The sequence below is a fragment of the Fusarium oxysporum genome, chromosome 11 (assembly GCF_000149955.1).
Source record: "Fusarium oxysporum f. sp. lycopersici 4287 chromosome 11, whole genome shotgun sequence".
In the NCBI taxonomy this organism is placed as follows: domain Eukaryota; kingdom Fungi; phylum Ascomycota; class Sordariomycetes; order Hypocreales; family Nectriaceae; genus Fusarium; species Fusarium oxysporum.
Window position 1 is genome coordinate 1,333,085 of NC_030996.1, and position 12,956 is coordinate 1,346,040.

At 49.4% G+C, this 12,956-nt stretch overlaps 8 protein-coding genes across 9 annotated transcripts; 5 read left to right on the plus strand and 3 right to left on the minus strand.

The window, feature by feature from the left end:
• The first annotated feature begins 116 nt into the window (after nt 1–116).
• Nucleotides 117–3,471, plus strand: FOXG_09864 (uncharacterized protein). Its single transcript, XM_018389089.1, has 2 exons — nt 117–2,726; nt 2,780–3,471. The coding sequence occupies exon 1, from the start codon at nt 226–228 to the stop codon at nt 2,386–2,388; it is 2,163 nt and encodes a 720-aa protein (XP_018247286.1). The 5' UTR covers nt 117–225; the 3' UTR covers nt 2,389–2,726; nt 2,780–3,471.
• FOXG_09865 (uncharacterized protein) lies at nt 122–3,759 on the minus strand. 2 transcript variants are annotated; one of them, XM_018389090.1, is made up of 3 exons: nt 3,545–3,759; nt 2,767–3,486; nt 2,456–2,717 (listed from the first exon to the last, which is right to left on the minus strand). In XM_018389090.1, exons 2-3 carry the CDS (start codon nt 3,359–3,361, stop codon nt 2,593–2,595), a joined length of 720 nt encoding a protein of 239 aa, XP_018247287.1. In that variant the 5' UTR covers nt 3,362–3,486; nt 3,545–3,759; the 3' UTR covers nt 2,456–2,592. The 2 variants fall into 2 exon arrangements, with proteins under 2 accessions (XP_018247288.1, XP_018247287.1); XM_018389091.1 differs by having other exon boundaries at nt 122–3,486; nt 3,545–3,698.
• A 252-nt stretch (nt 3,760–4,011) lies between these two features.
• Nucleotides 4,012–5,485, plus strand: FOXG_09866 (uncharacterized protein). The gene has a single exon (XM_018389092.1). The coding sequence runs from the start codon at nt 4,190–4,192 to the stop codon at nt 5,381–5,383; it is 1,194 nt and encodes a 397-aa protein (XP_018247289.1). The 5' UTR covers nt 4,012–4,189; the 3' UTR covers nt 5,384–5,485.
• A 146-nt stretch (nt 5,486–5,631) lies between these two features.
• FOXG_09867 (uncharacterized protein) lies at nt 5,632–6,474 on the plus strand. Its single transcript, XM_018389093.1, has one exon. It carries the CDS (start codon nt 5,701–5,703, stop codon nt 6,229–6,231), a length of 531 nt encoding a protein of 176 aa, XP_018247290.1. The 5' UTR covers nt 5,632–5,700; the 3' UTR covers nt 6,232–6,474.
• On the minus strand, nt 5,947–7,551 carry FOXG_09868 (uncharacterized protein). The gene is made up of 2 exons (XM_018389094.1): nt 7,122–7,551; nt 5,947–7,027 (listed from the first exon to the last, which is right to left on the minus strand). Exons 1-2 carry the CDS (start codon nt 7,461–7,463, stop codon nt 6,272–6,274), a joined length of 1,098 nt encoding a protein of 365 aa, XP_018247291.1. The 5' UTR covers nt 7,464–7,551; the 3' UTR covers nt 5,947–6,271.
• Nucleotides 7,552–8,440: 889 nt separating this feature from the next.
• On the plus strand, nt 8,441–9,907 carry FOXG_09869 (uncharacterized protein; the record flags this gene model as incomplete). The annotated part of the gene is made up of 3 exons (XM_018389095.1): nt 8,441–8,914; nt 8,967–9,330; nt 9,383–9,907. 3 exons carry the CDS (start codon nt 8,441–8,443, stop codon nt 9,619–9,621), a joined length of 1,077 nt encoding a protein of 358 aa, XP_018247292.1. The 3' UTR covers nt 9,622–9,907.
• A 154-nt stretch (nt 9,908–10,061) lies between these two features.
• On the plus strand, nt 10,062–10,499 carry FOXG_09870 (uncharacterized protein; the record flags this gene model as incomplete). Its single annotated transcript, XM_018389096.1, has 1 exon — nt 10,062–10,499. The coding sequence occupies one exon, from the start codon at nt 10,062–10,064 to the stop codon at nt 10,497–10,499; it is 438 nt and encodes a 145-aa protein (XP_018247293.1).
• A 431-nt stretch (nt 10,500–10,930) lies between these two features.
• On the minus strand, nt 10,931–12,887 carry FOXG_09871 (uncharacterized protein; the record flags this gene model as incomplete). The annotated part of the gene is made up of 1 exon (XM_018389097.1): nt 10,931–12,887. One exon carries the CDS (start codon nt 12,885–12,887, stop codon nt 10,956–10,958), a length of 1,932 nt encoding a protein of 643 aa, XP_018247294.1. The 3' UTR covers nt 10,931–10,955.
• Between the last annotated feature and the right edge of the window lie 69 nt (nt 12,888–12,956).

A 12,956-nucleotide genomic window follows, 5' to 3' on the forward strand; every position in this document is an offset into this window, starting at 1 on the left:
CTTCCAGGTTCCAGGCGCTCAGCGCTGAGAGGCAGAAATCGGATTAGCTAATCACAACGCGCCCCTCAATAAGCAGCAAGCAGAGCGCTCCAACCAGGACTTCATCTCACTGTTATCATGACTCGATCTCAGTAAAATGAGAGCGCGCCGCTCTCCGATGACCGAATTTTCTCCTTGAACTCAATTTAACACCTCTGGAGATTTTGCAGACTTCTTTTTCTACCGATGAGTGAGCCAGACCCTAGAGCGATTGAAGCTCACCAAACACTCGGATTCATTAGGCGGAAGCGAAAACAAGTCGGCAGAGCTTGTGATGGCTGTCGACTCCAGCGGATAAAATGCGACAACAGCGTTCCATGTCTCAACTGTCGCACGCGCGGTCGCGAGTGCAGTAACAATAACGCGCCTACTGTGACGACTCTTCCTCAAGCGCAAGATGAGATCGATAAACTGAGGCGGCGGGTGAAAGAGCTCGAGGCTCAACTTTTGCAGGCGCGGAATAGCGAGACGCCCACTTCACAGCAACAAGAACCGACACCACCTGGCGGATCTCCAGCTCTCACAAGACCAGCGACTCAGGAAAGCTCGAAGACGAAATTTTGGGATGGCGTGTACCTTCGCCCGGCACGATCGCCGCACAGCGCTTGGTTCGGGCCTTCGTCACTTTACTTCTTCATCCACCGACTCAGCACATTTCTCAGCGCTCAAGCCGACCACATGCTCATTCACCTCGCTAGCAATTTAGAACAGTTGGGACAGCCGACAGTAACGCAAGACTCTTCGCGCCTGCTGGCACCTCTCACGCGCGTCAACGAGGAGGGATTTTATCTCACCCCAGTTCAAGAAGGGTACTTCATCAACCTGTACTGGGAAACATACCATACATGCATCTATGCTGTGGTCGATGAGGCGAGTTTCAAGGCGCATTATCAATCACTGTACGTCGATGTACCAGCCGGATCGCCGAGAAAGCCATCCGCATTGGTAGACATCATACTCGCCATGTGCATGCAATATCACACGTCGGCCCTCCCATGCGGTCAGCAAGGCAACATCCTCGAAGACAACGATGCAACCATGGCTGGTCGATGGTACTACCGAAGAGCGCAGGCACTCTTGGCTTGCGAGGTCGAGAGTCCATCCATCTCAACTCTTCAGTGCCATTTGCTCTGCGCGTTGTACGTTTGTGGAGGATCCTTTCACAACATGGCAGACACAACCATTTCCCTTGCGATTCGGACAGCTTACATGTTAGGCCTGCACCTGGATCCGCCACCCACAATGCCACGACACGAGCGCGAATTCCGACGACGACTATGGTGGTCTGTTTATGAGGCTGATTCGAAGGTCGGTATGAAGGTCGGCCGCCCGTTTCTCATTCGCGACTCGTACGCCATGCCCGATCTGCCCAGTGATACCCTTGAAGTAGCGATTGAGTCGGGCTCGGCATTTCCTCCCATCGGAGATAACGCTACATGGCTCACTCTCAACCTGCAGCGCACGAAGTTGTACCAAACCGCGAGAGCTCTGAATCAAACCTTCTACGGTCATGAGTTGAGGGTTGCCGAAGGGCATTCTGTCTATGATGATCCAAACACAATGGAAGATCTTGCAAATACTTGGAGCTCAAAAACAATAGCCCTCACAGAGTGGACAAAGCAGATTCCCCGAGCTCTCAAGACAAGCCGGAAATACGGCAGCCCGTACTCCCTCGATGACTCCATTCTCGGTATCGAGCAGTTTGCACCACAGTGGCTTCAGCGACAGCGCTTACACCTCGAACTCGAGTATCATCACCTTTGCATCGGTCTCCATCGTCCGTTTCTGTCGTTTGCTCCACAGCAGGGAAGTTCGGCAACGGCAATGGCAGTCAAGTGCGCACAGCATGCGATCCAGCTCACAAACATCAACCACCAGGTTTTATCCAAGACTCCAATCCTCAACGGCTGGCATGAAGCTTTCCAGTGGCAATGGAGCGCAGAGATGACCTTGGTCGGATTTGCTGTTGCGTATCTCAATCACCCACTCGCGCCAGCCGTACGCTCATCCATAAAGCTCGCTGTCTCTGTCCTCGACATCTTCGCTCGTAGCTTTGATGCTGCTTCCAAAGCTGCGGTCATCGTTCGTACCCTACACACGAACATTGAGTCCGTCATGGCGCAGTTCGAGATGCAATCGGGCCCGACGACTGTGGCAACCATGGGTGGTTCCGTCTTGTATAATCCACCTGCCCAAGGAGGAATGGCGAACGCAGTCGCAAATCAGTTTGATTCAATTGGTGGAGATTTCGATCTCCTGGACATGGCGATGAATGTGGACTTTTGGGCTGATCTCGATATGCTTCTACCAGGGATTTCGGGGACTACAACTGATACAGCTGCGACTTAGTATTTGGGCTATCATTGATGCAGTTCAGTCACTTCTGCGCGGACAACGACGAATAAACGAATGAATGACACAGATTAATTATACTGGTTACATGGATTCTTGTCATTGATGATTGAGGAGATACGCGACACTAGCGATGCGAACCATCTCATTCAACAAACTTCGACAACCCACTTGCTCCTCCTCCCGTCGCATATCTGGAGCTCAAAGCTTCTCAAACACAGCTACAGCCGCCTCGGCAGTCGAAGTAGCGCTAGCAGGATTCTGACCAGTGACCAAGCGACCATCAACGACATGGAAATTATCCCAGATACCAGGGGCACGCTCATCTTCATACCGTTAGTAGAGCTTCAGTCATCGCCCGGAGAGGGAACTTACAGATTGCACCAAGACGAGCGGCAACTTCCTCGACCATCTCGGAGCCCCAGCTTCGAAGCTCGCCCATAATCTTCATCGTGTTCTCAGCCTCGGTAGTAAAACCGGTGATCTTTTTTCCCTTGATCAGAGGCTCATTGGTGGTGGGGTCAATGAGATTGGCAAAGATGGCTGGGCCGTGACAAACAGTCGAGACGACTCCACCGCTAGCCCAGACCTGAGCAGCGATGTTTTGGAGAGAAGATGCAGTGGGGTAGTCAATGAGGGCTGCATGTCCAGCTGAGGCGTAGAACAGACCATACTTGGATGGGTCAAGCTCAGAGGCTTTGGTCATGTTGTCAAGCTTCTTGCGGAACTCGCTGTTGGTGTCATTCCAGATAGCCAGATCGTCGCCATTGAGGAAGTCAGGCTGCTGAGAGAGCCAGTCAGGCGTGTAAGTGCCAGTCTCGGAGGCGAGGTCCACCTCAAATCCGGCAGCCCTCAAGACCTTGTAGGGATGAAGAGCTTCAGTGATGAAGAGACCGGTGGTCTCTTTGCCGTCAAAGAGAGTGGCAGAAGCAGAGGTGATGCTGATCAGAGCACGACGAGGAGGAGACATGTTGTGTAAGTGTGAGTCTGTAGAGTTGGAACAGAGGTGGTATTGGCGAATATATGTTTGAAAGCTGTTCGGAATTGTTGCTGAATTGCTGAATTGCTGAATTGTTTGGATTGATCTTCTATCTACTGATGGAACCATCAGTTATATATACTCGTGGTGATTGAGTACCCGTGAGATGCTTACGAAGGTCATGACCATGCAGTCTGAGCTTACAATCTCACTGTTTGGCATTGTCTCGCAATGTTGTTGGAGAAGAATGAGCCATTCCTATTGGTCAGGCTGCATCACGATAAGCTGGAGTCCAATTCGAGATGGTGTTGACCCTGCCACGCATGACAATCCCCAGCTTCGTCATACCCTTAGATGCCGAGAATAGCTCTTGATAAGCCAAAAGATCATCGCGTCGAATCGGAGTTTCCCATTCTCGATTGTCGACATTCCGAGGTTCCTGAAGGATCGAAAAATGGTGGAGAGCCATTTGGCCAGGAGATGTTCCCATTTGCCACAAGATTTGGCGACCCAGGGGAGCTTGTCCCATTGGATCGGGAAACGCCGAATGGGTCTGCCAACATCGGAGTCCCGGAGTTGGAAATCAACGAGTCAGTGAGAAAATGACATAATCCCATGTCGCAACCCTCAAGGTGACCAAGGTAATAACGTTGATCTTCAATTTGAGTTTTCACTTCTCCAGACTATAAGAAGACGCCATGGCTCCAGGTAGCTCATCCACCATGATCTTATATAACTCTAAATCATAGAACTTGTACTTCAAGCATCGCTTTTGCCTTTTCTTCATCGCCCTGTACTTGACAAATATTCACATACAAAATGACAGTCACAAAGACAACCATCACAATCTCTCCCAACAGCAGGCTGTTGAAGCCAATCCAAGTCGGCAATGTCCAACTCGAACACCGCATGGTCATGGCCCCTCTGACCCGTTACCGCAATGACGACAACCACGTCGCCAAGCCTTTTGTAGAGCGATACTACTCCGAGCGAGGTTCAACGCCCGGCACCCTCATTATCTCAGAAGCTACCGGCGTCTCAATGCAAGACACCGGCATGCGCCAAGGACCCGCCTTCGTCACAGATGAACAAGTCGCCGCTTGGAAAAAGGTCATCGGCGGTGTTCACGCAAACAAGTCACTTTGGTCGCAACAAATCTGGGGTCAAGGTCGAGCTGCTGATCCTGAGTACCAGAAGGAGCGCGGCTTCAAGTATCGCTCTTCTAGTGCCGTGCCTATTGAGGAGGGTGCTCCCGCGCCCGAGGCTATGACCGAGGAAGAGATCCAGGGCTTCATCAAGGACTTTGTCGCTACTGCTAGACGTGTCATCGACGCTGGTGGTGACATGATTGAGATCCATGGCGCTCACGGTTATCTGATCGATCAATTCACATCCGACTCTGTCAACAAGCGAACTGACAAGTGGGGTGGCTCTGTTGAGAACCGAGCACGTCTTCTGCTCGAGATCGTCAAGGCTGTCTCAGCTGAGATTGGCTCCAAGCGAGTTGCCCTTCGCCTCTCACCATATGCTTCCTTCCAAGGAGCCGAGTCATCCGATATCAAGGAACAATACTCCTACATCGTCAACGAAGTCAAGAAGATTGGCCCTCTGGCTTACCTCTCTCTTGTCGAAGCCCGCGGTGACCCCGCCAAGCTGCTTGCTCCTGACACCGACCCTTCAGTTGACGCGCAAACCCTCGACTTCATCCTCGACATCTGGGATAATAACTCACCCGTAATTGTTGCCGGTAACTACAGCCCTGCATCAGCGGCTGAGGTCCTCGATGGGCACTACAGCAAGTGGGACGTTCTCGTCGCTTTCGGACGCCATTTCATTGCGAATCCCGATTTCGTCTGGAGGGTCAAGCACGGCGTTGAGTTGACCAAGTACGACCGCACAACTTTCTACGTCCGAGGATCAGAGATTGGATACAATGATTATCCATTCTCTCAGGAGTACGTTGATGCACAGCGGGCTTGGGCTGTGGAGAATCTTCCTATGCACCCCAAATAAAGATATACAGCACGAATTAGATGATTAATGAAACGATAGAATAGAGCATACAGATAGATCTTGATAGAAGAAATACCATCTCATTTTCCAATTAATATTACGTATCATCAGTAAATTCAGAAGTCTTATACCAGTATCAGTATGACGTTACACGCTGAGTGAGAAGGGCGCTGTTGACATGCCCTCCGCTTTACATGTCGTCATGGTTGCGAGCGGTGACTTATAAACGCAATGAACATTTACCACATTTTATTTTCTACTTCAACTCTTAATACTCAAAAGGCGTTTTACGAGTAGCTATTTCAAGACGTACCACCATGGTATCATCAACAAGCCCAGCATCCAAGATGCTCGAGGGCGGGTGCCTATGCGAAGCCGTCCGCTACAGGATATCCTTCCCAAAAGATCACGATCTTTCCAACGACTCTTTAGGTTGCATCTGCCAATGCACCCAGTGTCGCAAACAAACGGGAAGCTTTTTCCTCGCGACTTTGACAGTCCCCGTCTCCGCCATCGAGTGGCAGGGCGACTCGGCGGACAAGATTAAAAGATATCGCAAGTCCAAGAATATCGCGCGGGGCTTTTGCGGCGACTGCGGCTCCTTTTTGTTCTGGCATCCCGACGGCAAAGATATCAGCGTCGCGACAGGAAGCCTGGACGCTATGTATCTTTTCGGCGAAGGAGTAGAGGACACGAAGGGCGGTGTTCCCCAGGAGGGGTTTGCAAAGGAGATCTTCAGTGGTCATTTTAACGTGGAGTTTTGCGAGAGTGAGATCAAGGGCGTGACAGATGATATGCCCATTCTTCACAAGGGAAAGCGATGTCAAGGTGATAGTTCCAATTCTTGAGGCCTAAGGGAACCGCCCTGAGCTTTTTGAGTTCGTGTAGCTAGTCTCTGTCTCTATAATTCTTCTCTCCAGTATCCTCCCTCATCGGTGGCGACAAAGAGCGCGGACGAGGCTGTGGTAGTGGAATGCCGCCCTGTGCATTGATGCGGCGTATCATGTCGCCAACCTCGGGATAATCAGGTTCATCTTTAGGTCTTCTGTCAAATATCCTCATCTCTATGATGGTTAATGGCCTTCGTTCCCAAATGTCTCTGTAGATGTGATGGTGTGTGAGTGCTCTCGGCGCGTCTACTCTTATACGGTTTTGCTTATCACCAAGAATTGGAAGGGGTGATGGCAATGGAGATGATTCATCCTGCAGTAGGAAGTCGAAGAGAGCTTGTTGCTGCTCATCTCGTAGTTGGTATACCCGTATTGTTTGACTTTTGCGGCATGGATGAAAGTAGATGTTGGGTATCTCATCCGGGTTTTCGGGGCGCCGATCAAACACAGTTACGCCGCCTAGAATACGATCCTCAGCCCAGTAGCCAACCATGTCAGCTACCCCTTCTGGATATATATCGTCGTCAAGATAGTCGTGATGACTGAAAAGGGTAGGCCCAGGAGGGAATCGAGCCATCGTCTCTGATAGCGGCATCTCCCAGTATGTGACGGCGTCAATATCTCCTTGATGGAGATGAGGTTCAAGCTTATGTAGCCAAACTGCTATTTGATGCAAAGCAACAGCTACCAACTCGATTAAGCGCATGTTGAAAGATTTGGAGCTAGGTTCGGCCTTTTGAAAGGTTTTTAGAGTCTAAAGGGATTGTTAGTGAGGGACATCAAAATGATCAAGCTCATGATGATATCGTAGCAAGATCTTAGTCAATGAATCTGGGGGGACGACTTACTTCAGGATCAAACTTGAGACTCGAAGGATCCCATTCTTGGTAGTACTCCTGTGCTTTCTCCAAAGCGCCAGGGCACAATGTCTCATGGTCATCAATGATATGCTCTCCCATAATGCCAGGAAGTCGACGGTCCCAGGCAACATCCGCAATTGGGAGGCCATCTATTATCTGGGCGTATGTGAACTGTGCCAATTCGGTTGAAAGAACATTTCTGATGGCTCGGTCCAATATTTGGCGATGACGTTCAGAAGTGATGCTGTTGAACGGCACACGACTGTCATAAGCGGTGCGCGCAATGTCTCGGAGCTTTTCCTTGTGCGCTTCTAACTTGTCGGGATCCATGGGTAGATTATCAAGTGTATCGGTTGGGAACGGTGATGTTAATAGTTGGGGCCACGTTTGTGAAGGTGAAACTTTGATGGAAACGTGCATATCTGAGATATGGGAGAAGCTGGATCTGAGAGATGCGGGCAACAACACTGCTGGCGAAAGTAAATGCCTGACTTCCAAGGCCTGTTTCCGTTGATTCGCTGGGGTTGGATCCTGTCCAATCGGCGCTGAACAGAAGTGATAAGCGCCTTGTTTAAGCGCTGATGCCACTAAAATATCTCGCTTGACAGGGGATTGTCTTCTGCTGTAACTTAGTTCAGCAGCGAAGCCTGTTCGGGGCAAAGACGTTGTCGCGCGGCTCGATTTCGAGTGCGAACCATTGGGCGGGCCTCGAAATTTGCACCCAAAATCTGAGCTTAAAATGACACATGAACGTTGTGTTTCTGGTCGCTATGCATTGCCGCTAGACGCATAATGTTATCTCTGGTATACCAGGAAGTTGTACAAGTCCCAGTCATACAAGCCAGTTGTGGAACTGTGAAAGGATTGTTTCTTTCTTTAAAAAAGAATAAATGAAAAAAAAAAGCTTCATAGTGTAATTAAAGATCCATCGCGGGTTCTCTTGGCCCAACAACGGGAAAACGAAAATGGGCCGATGGGAACTGTTTGAGAGTTAGTGCCCAGGATAGCCATTCCCGGTATGGGCAGCCTCGCCTGGTATTGCACCATAATTTGCGAAACAGTGTTGGTTCTGTACAATTATACAGCGTCAAGTCCCCGATTCCTACTGGAAGATTTATAATCGATTAAATTTATGGCGGCTATCCCATCGAGCTCTCATGTCCAGCTCTAACATTTTACAAATATAAATTAAATGTAGTCCCAATGAATCAACGAAAGGCCACATACACTATATGTTGCATTCCGACTCTCACCAATACACACAACGTTATAACCTATCTCTTTGTGCCATTTTGTCTTTTCGAACCATGTCGTTTCGTGGTCCCAGGTCTCGTCCTCGTCAGGAGGAGGGGGGCGGTCTCAACAACTTTCGCGTCTTGGACCAATCCCAACCTGATCCTGTGAACACTCCGGATCTGCCACAGTCGTCCAGAACCTTCCGTGTCGCGGCATTTGTCTTCCATTTGGGGATGTCTATGCTCGAGTCTCGCCGGGGCCGTGAAGCTCTGGTAATGCTGATCTCAGACGCCTGGCGCGCCTCTGACCGTCGCGCTCAGAAAACATTCATCCCGAAAAGCAACTTTCAAACAGACTTGAATGAAGCTCGTCGATTTGTTGATACTTTTCTTGCCAAGTGCCGCGCCGAGCCACCGAACATTATCATCAGCGATAGGATCACTGGTGAGGGTCTGGCCCAGAGGGTAGATTGGCCCAGCATTCTCGGTTCCCAGATAGGCGATTATAATCCAAAATGGGCTGCAATGTTCCGGCTGAACAAAAGTGTAGGTTTCTCGAGATAATTGCATTGTATTAAGCTGACCCTGTCTACACCAGGTTGTGGACAGTGCCGTGAACGCAGCTGAGTTACGAGACGTTGAAGCACTGCAGAAAATATTGTTCTTGCTCAGCATTTCTGTTGCTCATGAGCTTGTGCATATGCTTATGGGATTCATGTTCGGAGATTCTGAAAGGCTCACGCCTCCTGTCATAAATCATCCACCAGGCACTCCGCGAGGTCCAAGAGCTGGTGAATCTGGCCGATACTGGGAAGCGAAGTTCTTCGGCTGCGTCGTTGAAGCCCATCATGACCCCCGAGATCCTCGAGGTAGCAATCAGGCAGGGATCTTCTTCGGCACCTTGGACGGGCGCCGTAGCTTTCCGATGCAACACCAGATCATCATGAGATATGTTCAACTAGGTAAGACACGTGATATTCCATGTCCTTCTCAGCTAACACAAGTTTTTTGCAGATTTCACAGTTCCAATTTACAGTTCCAACATTGCAACATCTCGAATATCCGCTGGTGCGGTCGCCATGCAAGATATTCGGCGACCTTCTAGGTTTCCAGATGTAGGTGGTGACCTGACACCATATTTCGAAATGATCAACTCTTTACCGAGACAAAGAGTTAGCCGTGATGGACTTGAGGAGATCATGCACATGGCAATGAGGCCTGAGTTTGTTCGGCCGGTTTCAGTACGGGTTTAGTTGGTGGTGTCCAAGACTTTTTAGTTCTGATCGATGGGTTGTTGTTGTTGGGTTCTATTGATGAAGGCTCGTAAATCTCTTGGCGCTTTTGTTCCTGAAGTATCGTCACTCAGTTATCGTTTAACATCCACCGTGGACCGAGAATTGTTTGTTGATGCTTAAGTGAATAAAGTCTGAATCCTGATCAAGTGTACACTAGTAGATCAAGCTTGTAAGCATATTCATGCGGCGTTTACGTTAACCATGTAAAGCTCTAAACTTGTAGAATAAAAGACAGCACCTCAGAACACGGAACATCGAAATGAAACATAATTCACACAGGCTATATTTAATAAGAATTGTCACTTATCCATATAGAACCATATACTTCGCAAGTGGCTTCTGCCTATGTGCTGATAGCTCAACTATACATCTACTACTATCCCTCTCCATCCTCCATCATGAGTACACTTAACCTCCATCTCACAATCTTAAAGGAGCGCGGTCAAAGTCAGCCTCGACACTGGATCTTGATGTTTGCAGAAGAAAACGCCACTCATGCTATCTTCCACCATGTAACTGGCGGACCCATGCACAGTAAGCCGTATGAAGTTGTCATTGAGCCCAAGCACGTCGAAAGCCATGGTATCGAGAAGCGTTACTTGATTGCTGAGGTCCTCGAGAAGGATGGGCAGAAGGTCAAGGCCGCTGTGCGGCAAGCTCCTCCACTGCTCTGTCAGCGCTGGATCTTGAACGTTCTCGAGGACTTGGGGAAGCAAGGTGTTATTCCTGAAGGAACATATTCCAAGTGGAATGAAGCCTTGGAAACTGGTCCGTTCTCAGATGATGGTGCTCCTTCGAAGAAGTCTTTGGGCGACGGCGATGCCACTGACGCTTAAGGTTACCCAGGTACGTAGATTTCCATCTGACTTAATCAACAGTTGAAATGTACTATTTGTGATTTGAGTAGGAGATAGAGGAGTTAAGTTGTGTTTGTGTAAGGATGAAGAAACCGACTTGATCTTCAGGGAGCAAAAGAACTTCTATCTTTAGGTCAAAATGCCAAAAACTAGTCTAAGGACCCACTAAATTTACACTAAATTTACCTAAGTCTTTTGCTGTTTAGGATAAATTTCATCACTTTTACTCAGGGTATTGTGATTCCCGCAGATGCGGTAAATGTGCATATTCCGCGCAGATTATTTTACTTCACTCTTCGTGCTTGATTTGGACCAGCTCACGCTAATATAGCCCTATTTGGATTGCTGAATGGCTAATTTCGACTGTTGCTTAAGTCTTGCTCCTTTGTAACCAGCAGCAATAATCTACGGGGCATATAAGATTGGCTTCTCTTCTCATGAAACCCATTCAAGTCTTTCACCAACCTCCATCGAAATAGGCTCAGTTGTTTCCAGATCAAATTCAACCTTATCAAGTAACTGTAGTTCTACGGCCTGCGCCAGACCATCCACGTATCCCTCCGTAGTGAAGCAAATCTTGGTTCCGAAGACCAACTCGCTCGTATCCGGTGCGGCAGCACTCTCTGGGAGCCGGTCCCCACCGTTCAGGCGACATAATGCCGCTATAATGCTGAGAAAGTCTTTGGTGTAAGCTTGGTTGGACCGGTCTTCCAATACCTGAAGGTTGTCTATAAAGACATGCACCAATCTCGGGCCTAGCTCACGCACATCGCAGACCAGCTGGAGCGTCTCGGCCACACCTAATGTCCCTTGCGCGAGGGCAGCGAAGCGTGCAGGAGATAGGTCCACCCGGGAATAACCCCTCTCTGGGATTAGTTGGACGAGTTGCGTGACAATGGAGGCCATGAATGCCGCAAGGCAGGCTCTCTTGGACGTTCCTAAGGCGTCATGATTTGTGAACGTGCAAAAATAAGCGACAAACGGGATGTTATGGTTCCGTGCCAGAGCCGTTAGAGATACCGCCGTCATGGAATTTTGGCCCGGTCGTGAGACGTCATGAGGGCCTTGAATCCAGAAATTGCTTGAGCTAAGATCTCGCAGCCACGTTTGCAGGCGATGGTGCACATGCCTATCAATTTGGAGAAGTGATGACTGCGTGACAGCCTCTGTTAGATGCTCGACCTGATTCTTCCATTGAGTGGTGAAGTTGGTTAGCTCTGCCTGGATCTCTGCGCGGTTGTACCTGTAATGCGCTTTCGGGCGCGAGCGAGCCTCCAGTTCTGAGAATGGTGGTTCATTGGCATCACTGACTGCCGCATCAGAGCATTCTTCCGCTGTTCCTTCAATCATGCTTGTGACCAAGGCTAGCTGGGGCCGTTCCATAATGAAAAGTTGTTGTTGTTCTAGCAACTGTTGGAGGGACTCGCCGAGGAATAATCTTTGCTCATTTAGTTGGTTCGGTAAACGATACAAGAGTTCCTTTTGATTCTGAATCACCATCTCCAAAGATACAGTGGTGCGGTGTCGAAAGTCGAGGCTGACGTGGCGTTCCATGCGACGTTCGATAGCCAACATTCGATCTTTCTTCGCAGTGAAAAGTTTGTTGAATGCACCATCATCGAAGCTGGTGAGGAAACGTTTCCAGCCAGACTTGGACCATTTGTTGAAGACGTCGGTGAAGAATTCAAAGACAATGACATAAAGCTCCTGGATATACTGACGAAGTGATGGAATATTTCCGTGCTCCATCATTTGCCGGTTCCAGAAATCAATATCATGGCTTAGATCGTCGAGCGTATCGGCTACCCCCTCAGCGATATTCTGGTGGTTAATTGTCGCCTGAGCGATGGCTGAGAGGGACCCCGTTAGTAGAGTGACATACTTGTCGTCTTTTGGAACGATTGCGAGCAGTGAGCTGTGGTCGTGGCATGTCTCGCAAAGGCTGTGAAATTTGGATTTGAGCTTTCCCAACTTGCTTTCTTCACGGTCCGACTGCCATGTCGCCGAGGCTTTATTGACGGTAGCCACGAGGTAACTGATGTCTGGTCGGTCGCGTCCGTCGAGTTGCATCTGCTGGTCTTTGGGGAGATCGCGTCGAAATTTGTCCCATGCCGCATAAAGCCTCCGGCTCTGTTCAAACAAAACCGCTTCTTCGTCTGGAACACAGCCATTCGCCAGTTCCCTTCCCTCTAACAAAAGTTGGTCCCATTCATCTGGCGACGACCTCAACCGTTCTCGGTTTCTGTCAAACGCCACCTTGGCCGCAAGAGCGCGACCGAGGGGTTCTGCTGGCGTGGAATTCACGACATCATCGCTGAACCGCCTGGTGATTCCCTTGCTGGGCTCAGCTTTCGTGAATCTATTCATGGCTTAGACAGGTCGAGAGGTCAATGAAAGAAAGTCTGATATCCTTCCTTGTCAAAGATGTACCGCAGG